General features: G+C 34.7%; 1 protein-coding gene across 1 annotated transcript in view; it reads right to left on the minus strand.

Annotated features, from left to right (window-relative positions):
- LOC145693235 (cilia- and flagella-associated protein 74-like) overlaps positions 1-14,687 on the minus strand; it is a 124,905-nt gene that overhangs the window by 42,435 nt on the left and 67,783 nt on the right. The window contains exons 4-5 of the mRNA XM_081769040.1: positions 9,135-9,385; positions 4,236-4,506 (exon numbers count right to left, since the gene is read on the minus strand). Of these exons, the coding sequence (XP_081625166.1) occupies positions 4,236-4,506; positions 9,135-9,385 (522 nt within the window). The remainder of the gene's footprint in view (positions 1-4,235; positions 4,507-9,134; positions 9,386-14,687) is intronic.

Raw genomic sequence — 14,687 nt, forward strand, 5'->3', positions numbered from 1 at the left:
AAATTGAATTCAAAATGTCATATAGACGTTTAAATTCACTTTTAATTGCAAACAAATAAACCTATTGATAATATAAATAAGTTTTGCTGCAAAAATTGTGGAATTGGTAGTAAAAAATCATTTAATATACGAGTAAAACAAGATGTATTTTAATTTAAAACGTAGCTTAACTAGATAATGTTTGTATAGATAACATTACATTTGTGTATGATATGGACCAAATTATAGAACAATTGAGTTATATTGACTCCATTTTAATTATTATTAAATATGGTTTTAGACAAAACTATGTAAATCTTCCTTCTTGGTTGTTAAAAATGAATTATCCATAGTAAAAAGATATATATATATATATATATATATATATATATATATATATATATATATATATATAGGCTTATAAAAGCGATGAAACAATGAATAGATAACGAAGTAGAAGAGAGTCACTTGTGTGATCCTGAAGCATTACCTTGGTCATAATTTACTTATGTGAGTACGTTCATGTAATGAAGACATTTTTCTATGATGATTTATGGAGAAGTATTTTTTTTTTTTAAATATTGAGTTAAAGAATTGAGAAAGTACAAACGTTTCCAAATAATATAAGGATATACGGTATCTTCTTTCTGAATATTTAAAAAATAACTTCTTAATTCATTTGTTAGATCCCTTGTTGACATAGTGATGTAATTACAATAAATATAGTTAAAAATGAGTCATGCCATCAAAAAGAAAAGGAAGATTACTAAGTGTTATTAATACAATTACTGATTGAGAGGATAAATAGCCTCGCTGTTCACGTCACCATTAAACCATAACCATTCGTTTATTTAATTATTGATTGACGTCTCTTCTCAGCACTGACTTTAAACGGAAAGTTATTATTGCACAGGGTGTCTATCGGTCACGAAAGTCACGAATGTCACGAAAAAGTCACGAAATTCGAAAATGGCCATGTAAGTCAAGAAAAAGTCACGAAATTTAGCTTTTGGGTCAAGATTTTTTTTATCTGTACAAATATGAGTACAGACTGGAAAATTTTGTTCTATAAAACGTCAAAATTCACCATCAAAAATGCTCATGATCGGCTTTTAGACGCTACCAAATCGGAAGCAAAGAACGCTTCTATTGCATGAAAATTCAGCCTATTTCGCATCCAAGTTTCTCTTGAGAATATTAAGAAATCTTATGGTCTGATAAAGAAAAGGTCACGAAAAAGTCACGAAACTTCATTTTGGAATTTTAGTAGACATCCTGTTGTATTGTAGTGTTATTGCTGTATTTGTGGATGTAAGTAATCTAAAAACATAATCATGAATATATCTTGTGAAAATTTAAGACAGTATCATCATTTCGGATTTTGCCGGGAGGAAGAGGGGGCAAGATAGTACACAAACATGAGTTTCACACTTTTTATTAGTATGTTAATATACTATTACGTGACCAGCGAACGAGTGCGGGCGGCCGGTTTTGGAACTAAAATGCAAGCAGCAGTGTTTCTAACCGGATTACTTGTAATCAATCTATCACAGTTCATTTTGTCCTGTTTATAATAAACCACTTCACGCATATGCTTAAGTCAGAGGCAGATCCAGGTCGCGGGGTGATCGGGGCGATTGCCCCCCTCCAGAATAGGATATTTTTATTTTAAAAATGAAACTTAAGAATTTTCACCTTTGTATAATAAATGTAAAATAAAACCTAAAATTGGTAGGCCTTCCTTTTTTTGTTTTACGTTGCAGAAGTCAAATAAAGCAATAAATTGCAAGAAATTACCTACATTGGCCTTCTTGCTCAAAGAAATGTTCACCTTCGAAATAGTAGGTGGCCATTTCTGTTCTAGAAATTGCAGACAATAGCTAATTCTCCTTTTCTAAAGTTGTTTACTTTTTTTTTTTTTTTTGGCAATACGCTCTTACCATAATTTGACTTCGAACGACCGCTCCCCCAAACATTCAGCCTTGATCCGCCCCTGGCTCAAGTTAAGACAGACAGTTTTAAAAGTTATTGAAGTTATTTGCAGAACATTTTAAGTAAGAAGCAAAAAACAAGAACAACAACAAAAAATACACCTTCCATATTAACTTGCGAACAAACTAGCGAGCAGCGTTTTACAGACTGCTTCTGTTTTATAATGACATCGAATAAAACGTAATCAATTTTTATACAATCTGCTTAATACACGGTAGAAGCTCACTGAATTGTCAATTGTGTTATGCTGTTCTTAAATTGGTAATTTCCATTCATATATCACTATTCACAATACATCTGCATTACTGCAGGAATGGTTCACTACAATCATATAAATTACGGCGTTCTTTATTAAGCGGAAAGAGGTTATACTATGCATAACATCCAAACAGCAAGTTTTCAAAACCGTTGGATACACTGCAGAGTGAAACTCTCCGCTCCCCTATCGCACCGCGCTTACCAAGAAATTGATGTAAACACAACAGCAGCGCCATCCTTCCAAAACCGCACAGCTATCCTGGTCAGGTAATAGTACAATTTATTTAAAAAAAAAAGTATTTTTCAAGCTCAGGAAAGGAGGCAACTGTCTTTTCCAACCCTCTCAAATTACGACCCTGATTAGAAGAATTCCTTCTTTACTACATTGTTTTACTTTATCTGTTGGAAGTATAGTTAGTTCATATGCGATTTGGCGCAACAGTAGTCGATAATTAAGACTGAATCTTCAGTTTAGATAGGCCTAATCTGCAGTACAGTAGAATATCTGCGTTATCTTTAATTGAATGTTTAATATGGTGGTAGTTATGGTGGTATATATTGTAATATGGAGGTATGGTTGATGTTTAAGTGGAGTAGAAAAAATGAAATGAAATCTTTAAGTTTAACGTCCCATGGTTATGCCGGTTAGACTAAAGGAGGCGGTGATAATGAGAAATGAGTGAAATGATGGAATGAAGAAAGTGGGAGGAAACGGGAGAATCCCGATAAAACCCACGAGCACGGTGTTTGTCCACCACAAAGTCACACGGCGTGAGCTGGGATCGAATAAGGGACCCCAAGCACCGGAGGTGAATGCTCTACTACTGAGCCACCGCGGCCCCCTTAAGCGGAGTAGAGTTTCAAGTGTTTATCTAATAAGTATCTAATAAGTGTTGAAAGAGAGCTTACAATTGTGGTGATATTGTATGAGGACTCTCTTATTGACGCCTGAGATTATATTGGATAGTAACCAAGGAAGTATAGTATTTTGACGTAATATAGAGAAGACGTATTAAGTGTAATAATTACGTATTCTTGACGAAAACTACATTGGCGCATCTAAAAGTAATGAAACTTATGCGACAAATTAAGTTTGTCTTCCTTCAAAAGTTTTCATATAGATATGGGAAATATTCAATCGTATCTGAGGTGATTTGAACAACTATGTGCAGCAGCCGTCGCGCTGTGCAAGATGAAAGAAAGTACTGTTATTAACGGTTATAGGTACATTCGACCAAATAACTTATATGACTTGGCCAGATTCACTAGAATATAAAATGTACAGAGAACTCAAGAATGTTTTGTTGAAATATTAAGGAAAGAAAGTTAGTCCAATGGCTCAAAGTGTTAGTTACATGAGATAGTCTAAACAAAATCAGAAACTATTGTGCAATTTATTACAGAGCTAGGAAACAAGTATATTTTTGTGACTACGCTACTATGTGTGAAGAAGTGATAAAGAGATCAACTTATAATAAGAACGAGATACGAGCCAGCTCGAAAACAGATATTTACGGCTTCTAAGCTATCATTGCAGTAGATGCAATTTTTAAATACATCAATGGGTGTTAATCCCTTCAGAAGGTCATCTTATAACGGAAAAGATGAACCACGAACATCGACTCCTACTAAGACTAAACAACAGTGATGATATGATGATGTATAAAGAAAAAAGGACTAATTAGTGGTGTGTTTATCTTACTTATTACTGTCTGAAATTATAGGGAATTAAGGGGGGATATTTTGATGTAATGTAAAGAAGTATAGTGGTGTTGATATTAATTTAAGACTAATTTGCTAAAATAACAATTTGTTTATTTCAACCAACTAATCACAATTTATTATCGTAAATTGGATATAAAAAACACAACGTTAAGCCAAAATAGTCCTTAACGTTCTCAATTAAAACAGTGCAACCTTCGTGTGACACTTTCTGCCAATCTATTCTTATCTCCAACAAATCTTATTTCATACTATTCTTCTTATATATTAACTTATTTTCTTACCTTGGGAACATTAATAAAGCCGAAGTGCTGTGATACCAACGAAAGATTTTTGAGGGTGATAGGAAAAAGAAAAGTTTCAAATGTTGTACATGTTTCAAAGTCGATATAGTTTGGCGAAATCTCAATATCACTCGTAGTCAAAATGCTGATAACATTGGCAGTAAAGGTTTCACCCACTTTAAGCTCTCCTTGTGGATGCACCACAACAGGAAAATCCAAGATCATGGTTTCGGGATCAAAATAAGTGCATTCACTTTCCATAAGAGAAGCTCTACAAATACAATGGTTGATTTAAAAGTGAAACTTATATAATAAAAGCACACTTTAATAAAAAGATAGAAACGCATTCTTATAAATAAAAAAAATACTTTAAACTTAACTATTGATCTACTTTATAGATGACATTTTATCATTCTCTGATATAAAAGATATGCCAAAATAATAATAGGAAGAAGAAGAATAAAGAATAATTAAACGAAAAGAAAATTAATTAGTATAGTACTAACAACTATCATTGCATTATAGAATAATACATAGTAGTAATAATGAGTAGTGGGTGCCTTTAAGGTGTTCCCTCACTTTAGAAAATATACAAAAGTCGCTGGATGCCAGATCAGGACCGTATAGGTGTGGGGGGAAGACAGTGTATCCAAGCTTCAATATTGCGTCTGTGATCATCTTGCTGGTATGGGGTCTAGCGTTGTCATGGAGAAGATGAGGGGCTCCATTGTCAAACCTGAAGCGTGACAGTCGAACCTTTAACTTCTTTAGTTTTTCGATGTATCGTTCCGAGTTTAGGTTTGTACCGGTGGTAAGAAATTCGATGTGGACGCCATTAACATCGAAATAACAAAGTCCGCAAAACTTTTACCGCAGATGCATAGACCTTGAATTTCTTTTGGAGTGGGGGAACCTTTATGTTGGTACTCCATGGACTGCCTCTTCACCGTTGCTTCCTCCGAAAAACTTAGTAGGATGAAACTCCTTGCGCCGTCAAGAATTCGATTACAGTTTTCTGCTTTAATCGCACGTCTATACCACTCGTCATCTTGGTCACAACTGTTGATCACGTGGGCGGATGACACAACTCCCGCCACGTGGCGTTGTACGTAAGTAATGGAGGAACTCCGAGTAAAAGTTCCGATATTTCTCCGAACAAAAATAAGAGGGATATTAATAAATAGACAAAACTTTTCAGCCCGCTTCCGTAATATGAAACTACAGTGAAACACACTAATGTGCAAAACTTTAAGACGAAAGTAACTTTCGCATGCTATATCATTTCCAAGTGGAATAGGTTGGTGAAACTTGAACCATACATAGAAAGTAGTGCTACTGCACGGTACAGAAAAAAAGCAGGAAGAAACACTTGATTAGAAAAACAAAAATGAGACTTTTATACGAGACAATGGCTTGCTCTGAATGAACTGCGACGTATGGTGCATCCTCTGGCAATACAGGAAGAGTGACATGATCCTTTAAAGAGTGTGTGATCACTACGGTCAGCGATTCATGCTTTTCAACGTGCTCTAATGCTACTCATAAAGTTGACAATGAGTTGTGGTATAGAGTTCCTCCGATCCAAGTATAGTATTATTCCACCAGTGCTGTTGACAACTGTTGGATGGTCCCTGTACATCTAGACGTGGTGCAAGATGTCTTCCCATAGCATCCTAAACATACTTTTGTGGGATTCAAGTTTGAAGAGCAAGCAGGCTAGTCCATTCGCTTAATATTCTTTCGTTCCAAGAGCTCCGCCAGCTGCGCTGTTTGATGATGTGGGGCATGTTCATCCATAAAGAAGTTGGGGCCGACTGCACCTCTGTGAAGATGTATGTGTGGAGCACAGTGCCACAATAACATTGACCGGTGAGTGTACCACATTCAAAAATTGGGAAATCCGGAGGTCAGTATTTCTATGCAACATTAGAGCTTCGCACAAAACACCAGACCACCAGAATGATCATGTTCGACAGTGTTCCTGAGTTCGTTGCGTGTTTCTACTTCTCGCCAGATGAGGTAGTCCAGAATCAATGCTCAAACTGAATATCTACTCTCATCGAAGAAGAAAATGCGACTTAACTCCTTCTCGGCGCAGTCCTGATGTTCTTGGCATTACCACAATTGGTGTCGCAGATCTACTGGTGCCAATGGAATATAACGTAAAGACAGTCGAGCAAAGAGACCACCCCAGCTCTCAAGGCCCAATACAGCCAAGAGAAGGTAGGTAAAATCACCAGTCCTAGAGCAAACTGATATACTCTAGGATATTCCTGCTATTATATACACTATGCTCCTGGGTCCTCGTAGAACCTGGGGGTGGTGATGACGGTCGTCCTTTTACGGATTGCATGATGATTATGATAATACCTTTGGTTGTAGTAATAGTAAAGAAACGCTTGGCTTTGTTGACAAATATGAAGCAGGTGTAAGATGTAATATCCCCTGGCCGGTTAAAAAAAATAAGCCAGAGGATTATTTTTGTTTGTCAAATTGCACCTTATAGAAGCGATCCGCTCTGAAAAGATGCACTTAAAAATTATGTTTCACTGAACACTGAAACACTAGCACAGTATTACTATTGCAGCACTGATAAGCAGTAGTGTACGCAGGAATTTATTTCGGGGGGTGGTCTACACTCAATATGAGGATATTTTATATTAAAATTCCTAAAATTGCCCCTAAAATTAGGCTAAATTTACACAAAAGTCAAAATTTCGGGGGCCCGGACCCCCAGGACCCTTCACTGCGTACATCCCTGCTGATAAGTACTAACATTGCTGAGATAAATAAAGGCCGTTACGTTGCGATGAAGAATGCGAAAGAAGCAGCATTAAACAGTTAATCCTTTACCCAAGACGGAGTCGGTGACACTCTCATTATTTCCCTCATGGGAAGAGATATTTTAACTTTGAAATGCGAAACTAGTATATAAATTAACTTACTGATGGTGACGTCGTGAGTACTTGAGGTGATATTTGTACAGTCCGCAGCACAAAACCTGCAACATGAACATGTAAGTTTATTGAGAAACTATGCCTAACAGCGCAGGGAATCAACATAACGCCTAAGTGGCACGAATCACGCCAGGAGAAACCTCGGCGTCCTCCCCTGCACACTTATTTTGGAGCAAAAGACTTCGTCGTATTACAATAAACTTACATGCTCATGTTGCAGGTTTGTTGCTGCAGACTATACATCAGTAGTGGCACTGTTAGTGATTTATCATATTTTAAATACAACACAGACTGTAAAGAAAATAGTTTTGAAAATTTAGTTTTTCAAGAGGTAATTCTCGCAGGAATGGTATATAATTTCATAGTGAGTCGAATGGAAGACCCTACTAATACTTATCATTTAACTGATAGCGTGAGTGTATCCAAAGTAACATTTATACCCTTGTTTGAATTACATAAAGCTGAAAAGGAAGAAACGATAACAATAATAAAATTAATTGTGCACAGTTTTTTAGATTGATTCATTTTCATAAAATGGAGAAACTCATATGTTACAATCAGAGAATTGGATCACAGCAATCTCGTAAAACGAAAGTTAAACCTAATAGTCTTAACGATTTTGAAAAAAAAAAGAAAGAAAGAAAAAGAAAAAGAATGTCTGAAAATTCAATTTCAACCGTTCAAACGTTTCCTCACTTATGTGATTTTATAAATACAAAATAGAAAATCAAAATATTTTAGATATTGACACCTAAGCCTTCATGCAAGTGGAATTTTCTAAAATACTGACGTCTCTACCTATACTAGTATGGCCTGTGAAGGTGATGATAATTTAATAAATTTTGTCTGCCTGTCAGAAAGACTTTACGATTGCACATGGTAAAATATTTTCATGCTGTTAAAAGCAATCCTTCTATTTTTTAGGAATGTAATAGGGACATGTTTAAAGAAGAGAACACATATAGAATAAAATTCAATTGGTGTATTTTTATTTTTGAGCAATTTATTCATCTTTAGTTTACTTTTGTTACTTGCAGCAACTCGCTCATATTTCTCGCAGGATATTATTTCCATGTATCAGGGTAGGGTTAGATTTTCAGCTGTACAGGGTGGCTCAAAAGTAGATATACAGTACCCTACTGATCAGCTCATTGCATTTTCTATCATTTCTTATTGTTATCCATTAGGTAGACTTAGTGCTATTTTAAACTTTCTGTATTTTGTGCTATTTTAAGTTTTCTGTATTTTGTGCTATTTTAAATTTTCTAAGAACTGGCAGACATTTTTCTCCAAAGAAGAGGAATATGTAATTATCCTGATGTACAGAGTTCGAAGGAAATGCAAATATTAAGCAGTGTTAGGAATTTAAACTGTAGTATTTTGCTGAAATTGAAGCAAAGTCTCCCCAAATTAGATTCTGCACATTCATTTTGATCATATCTCTAACATTAAGAAATAAGTACTTTCATTAAAATGCGTATCCTACCAGGAGGAAGACGATATTGTCTAATATCTGGTATCTGGTTATAATTCTTTAAAGAAAATTATATGCTGAAGAAGAAGAAAAATATTAAAAATTTATTTTAAAAATATGTGCGTATAACAATGGAAATTATAGAGTTACTTTATATTTACTATGATCACCCTAATCTAATGAGGCTGAGAAAATATAAATTTATATACCGGTACGTAGTGATAATTTTAACTTTCTCATTCCTTTATCTTTTTTGTCATTACGCATTTATATTATTGTTTGTCATTTGTCTATTTACTTCGTAGAGATAATAGTTAACTATTTCATTACATTTTGCTTGATTGAATATCGAACATTTCATGTCATTTCAATGTTAAAATCTCAGGTAAAAATCCAACTTAAATTAACAATAATTAACTATTATTTATCTCTCTCTATATAATACTTTACCAATGACATCCTACTTACTTCGGATAAAATTTTATGGCCACTGTTTCTTTACTTTTTGCATTAATGTGAGCAATTTTTGGAGATAATGTAACATAGCGCTGAAGTTCATTTGGTATTGTTAGAATAGCAGACTGCATAATTCTACTATTATTACCTATAATCAAATTGTGTTGGTATGTTCTATTTATAACGCACACTTTGAAATCAATCTCTGAGTTTTCAAGATATATTGGATTCTCATAAGCCGATCCAATGCAAGTTAAAACAAACTGGAAAAAAGACCAGTGACATGAACAAGTATTTGATTTAATTCAGAAATTAAAAGTACATTATGCCTATATTTATTATGGCATCTTTTTCTCCGTATTTATATTATATGACTTTATTGTTCTTCAGTGAGAATTTGCTAACACGTAAGTACCCAAACTGGTAGAAAATGTTGTCTTAATAAACAAGTAAAGTAGAACGAACAAGTAAAAATAAACTCAAATTTTGGAAATATGATGAATGCTATTGTACATTAAAAAGTATTGTTACATAAAATGTGTATATAATTTCAATTAGTGATGCGCAAGAGAAGAGTCGAGACAAGATTTTCCTGACAAAATTCGAGTCGAGACACGGCTCTTCCAATAGAAAAATATACACTTTTCGAGTCGAGACATCACTTTTACAGCACATTTTCGATACGAGACAGTCACAAATCTTGTCTCGTACGCATCCCTAATTTCAATGTGCTACTACTGCTACTTAATAGGCATGTATTTTCGATATTATGCATGTACTGTACATATCAAGTGTTTCCTGTGTACGTGTTAGCAAATTTGCACTACAATAATGAAAAAAATGTTATTTGTTTGTGATTTGTTTTAAAAGTAAAAATGCATGATTTGTCTAAACGTTATTTATAAGTTTCTTCTATTAACCACATTTACTTTTATTTGGTCTCTATTTCAATCATACCCAGAAAGAGAGAGAGAGAGAGAGAGAGAGAGAGAGAGAGATGAGAGAAATGTAGTTTTCTACTCAGGTTGCTTAGAGCAAACTCAGAATATAGACACTGAAAGAAATTCAGTTAGCTACGAAGAGGAGAATAGTTAATGATTTTCGCCCTAATCAGAATGTTTGCAATCACGTGTGCTATGTGATGGTCCATCAAAATTTTCAATATAACCCAACAAATATTTTTACTCCTAATAGAAAGAAAATTATATAAGTACAATACTGAGTATTTTCATGATATACTTTAGTATTAAGTTTATTGTCATTCTTTAAACAAGTAGCAGTGTCATGTGTACATCACGTGAAGGACTTTGGTTTGAATGGCGTGATATTTTCTAAATTATTATTGAAACTGGAAGTGATATTATATTTATACCACTTACGATATAGTTTAGTACTGAGGCCAGAGTGAAGACGGAATATATTCTTGGAATGCTTAATTGATCACCAAACACACCTTCTCTCTATTATCGTTTTTAATCTATCAACGTTAAGACAGGAAATGATTTATTTCCACCGCTTCTGGTTTGAATAGGAACTTAAAAGAGAAGATGATACCTATTCTTAGAACGTTAAATCGATTTCATAAAACCGCTTCTCGCTATCTCAGTTTTTTGCACTGAGTAGATCAATATTGAAAGCCATAGAGGTATCAAATTTCTACCATCTTCGGTTTTAGTAGAGATTTCAGAGGGAAATTTTTCAGACGCTTAATCGATTGTATGAAACATCTTCTTCTATCTATTACTCGTATTTATTCTATAGCAATGAATGGAAAAACCGAAAGTGGTTGATTTTTTCCACTTCCTGTTTTAGTAGAGAGATTAGATTGGAAATGAAATAAATTCTTGGGATGCTTAATTGGTTACAGAAAACCGCTTTTCGCTATCTTTTCCGGTTTTGATTCTACAGCGATTAACTTCAAAACTGGAAGTGCTTGATATTTGCCACTTCAGACGGTTTAGAGTGGAGATGGAGTCTATTCTTCGGATGTTTAAGTGACTCTGAAAAATACGATTTCATTTCGCTATCTCTTACCGTTTTCATTTTATAACGACTAACGTTCAAACCGAGAGTGGTTGATTTCTCTCACATCTGTTTTGAACAGAGAGTTAAAAGAAAAGATGGTATCCATTAATAAAAAAAAGAAGCTAAATCTATTCCTAAAGCCGCTTCTTGCTATCTATTATTGTTTCTGCTCTATGCAAATCAGTATTGAAAACAGAAGTCGTAGTGGATTTCTATCGCTTCTGGATTAAGTAAACAGTTAAGTTTGGAGATGTTATCTATTCTTGAAATGCTTAATCAATTGCGGAAACCCTACGCCTCTATCTATTACAAATATTTTTCCCTCTAGTGATCGTTGATACAGGAAGTGGTTCGGAAATGGTTAATTTCTACCACTTTCGGTTTAATTATCAGCTCTAAATACGAAATTGATTCCTAATTTTTGACTCTACATTTTCACCAAAGTTGGTGATGACTGATGAAGTACCTCTTGAGATCTCTTGTCTCCCGGATGGACAGGATAAATATGTAAAAGAATTTTGGTAGATCAAACTCCTTATAAAACACATACATTTTTAATTTAATGTCCAACGGTTAAGTTTTTTAACCTTTTGATTACGGAGCCTTTTTAAAAAATAAAGCCTGGGATACGGCACCAATTTTGAACAAAATGTAGGGTTATTTTCAAATGGCTGTGGATCAGACCCTAATAGTCGTAACCTCACGAAACTTGAAGCGGTTTACAGAAAATACATGAAAGTTTTATAATTAGTATGGTTTACCCCTGACCACTCTAATCTAGGATTACGGGGTAGGGGAAAACAGAATTTTTACAACTTTTCTAACAAAAATTTTGAGTTCCGTCTTCCCTCTGCCGCTCTAGAAATTGACGATGCATATAAAATGTATATCAAAATGTTCTTTGATATATTCTCAATAACATATAACAGCAGTGTTAACATAAGGTACATACAGCATAATTTGGAAATTCCTCAAAATTATAATGTAACTACGCCACTGATTAGACAAAGATGACAAACGGCAGGGTTATTTTCAAATGAACCTAGCTCAGGCTCTAATAGCAGTAGACTCACAAAAGTTGAAGCATTTTACGGAGAATGCATGAAAGTTTCATAATTAATATGGTTTTTGCCCAACCACTGTAAACAAGGATTAGGGGGTTAGGGAAAACAATTTTTACAGCTTTTCTAACAAAAATTTTGAGTTCCGTCCCCCCTCTGCCGCTCTAGAAATTGACGATGCGTATAAAATGTACATCAAAATGTTCTTTGATATATTCTCAGTAACATATAACAGCAGTGTTAACATAAGATACATACAGCATAATTAGGAAATTCCTCAAAATTATAATGTAACTACGCCACTGATTAGGACAAAGATGACAAACTGCAGGGTTATTTTCAAATGATCGTAGCTCAGGCTCTAATAGCAGTAGACTCACAAAAGTTGAAGCATTTTACGGAGAATGCATGAAAGTTTCATAATTAATATGGTTTTCGCCCAACCACTGTAACCAAGGATTACAAGGAAAACAAATTTTTTATTCCAAAGGAACATGGGAATTCCCTATAACTTGGCAAGTAATCCCAATGTTCCTTTGGGGAATCCATCGCACACATCTTGCAGAGGTTTGAGACATACATTTTTCAATCGAGCAGATATGACTTCGAGTGTCATGTTTTAAACCGCACTCTCTACGTTGCGTTATTTTCGAATAACAGCCCTCTGAAATTCATTTTCCCACGCTTTCGGCACCTTATATCGCTGAAACTATCCCTCACTGACCAAAGTTCCAGAGGACTTTTTTTTTGCTGGTTTCGATGTCAGGAATCAGCTCCCGAAATTTGTTCAAATAGTTTCTTACCATCCTATATACAAATAACGATACAAATGTTAAACTCCACAATAAAAAAAAAAAACTCTTCTCACAGAGGGCTGGAGAGAGTTCCAGTTGAATAATCCTTGATGGTGTTTAACATTACCGGTATTTTCAAGTTCAATACCCTATCGGGAGTCCTTCAAGGATTTAATCTAGGCCCCCTGTTGTTTCTTCTTAGTTTTAATGACAGTGGCGGCTAATGTTAGTGTTGCAGCGTTGCGCAACGACCAAAGTATTCAAGAAAGAAATATTATTATCAATAGTAGTAAAGAACAGAAAAATACTTTTTAATACTTGCATATATACACTTTAAATAACATATTGTTTACTTCTGTAACTGTCCGTTCCGTTAATCCGTTTTAAAAAGCGAAAAATAATCCGTCACAGAGTCTCTAATTTATATTGTGTTGCAGCGAGCATACAACGACCTGATTCCTTCAGCGCGGCAATTGGAGCAAATGTTAAGTCTCCTTTCCCCTACCTCAGAAGTTAAAGGGACTGGTCGTTGCAGTGCGTCTGCAACACAGCACGGTTTCCAGTGAACGAGAAGGTTTTTCACGCTAAATAAGATTTCTAAATTTTCTTTCACTAGCAATTAACAAATGGAATTTGTTTCTATGCATTCATATTTTTAAATTACGGGACCATACTGAAGCAAATCAATATAATGACAATTAAAAAAAGTGATTGCAGAATTACAAAATAAGAAAGAAACTATCTAGCAGTGGAGAAAAGAAATGAAAGTAGACCCGCATTTACAAATTAATTCTTACAAGGGACATCACCCAATTATCCGGCTCCGATTTCAATTAAATTTTTCTAGCTGATAGAGGACATATATGTATTATTTGTGATGACAGAAATTTTTGCCATGGTGCATGTTTTCTATTTTTTAATAATTTTTAAATGTGATGTGGTTATTAGAGATTACTGGAGAAGTCCCTTACGAACCTTTGTAAACGGAACATTAATGAAAGAACAACCATGTAGATACATATAAGGCCTAGGGGGAAGTTGTATGGTATGTATGACCTTGACGGTAGCCATCTTGAAATCCGCCATTTTGAATTAAGGTCAACTTTTTAAAATGGGAATAGGGTAATATGATACATAATTTCGGGCTAGAATTTAATCAGGAAGACAATGGTGAAGCTAGTTTTGAGATACACCCATTTGGGGAAAAGTTACAGGCATTTGATTGTTCACTTACTACGTGCGAAAGTCCCTTACCTCCGCTTCTAACCCGCGTATTAATGATAATAAGTGGATAAGCTTCTGTAATACATATTATACCTCGAGGGAAGTGATAAAGTAAAGGTAACCTTGACGGCAGCCATATTGAAATCCGCCATTTTGAATTAAAGTTTGAAAAATGAAAACCATAACATGTGACACCTCATTTTAATAGTAAATTTTCCCAAACAGCCAATGGTATGCTTATTTCGGTTCTATAGTTAACCAGTACGAATTTTTATCCATTATTCGATCCTTCAAATTAGCAACCAATAACGTCCATTATTCGATCCTTCAAATTGGCAACACTCCTAATTTTCACCGCATGTTTTAAGATTCCAACTGGCACTTTGCAATTGTTGCCATGGCTCATGTTTTCTAAATTTATTACATTTTTTAAGAGTTGCGATTTGTCAGTTCGCCTTCCA

This window comes from Thermobia domestica, chromosome 8, assembly GCF_964235325.1.
Source record: "Thermobia domestica chromosome 8, izTheDome1.hap1.1, whole genome shotgun sequence".
NCBI lineage: Eukaryota > Metazoa > Arthropoda > Insecta > Zygentoma > Lepismatidae > Thermobia > Thermobia domestica.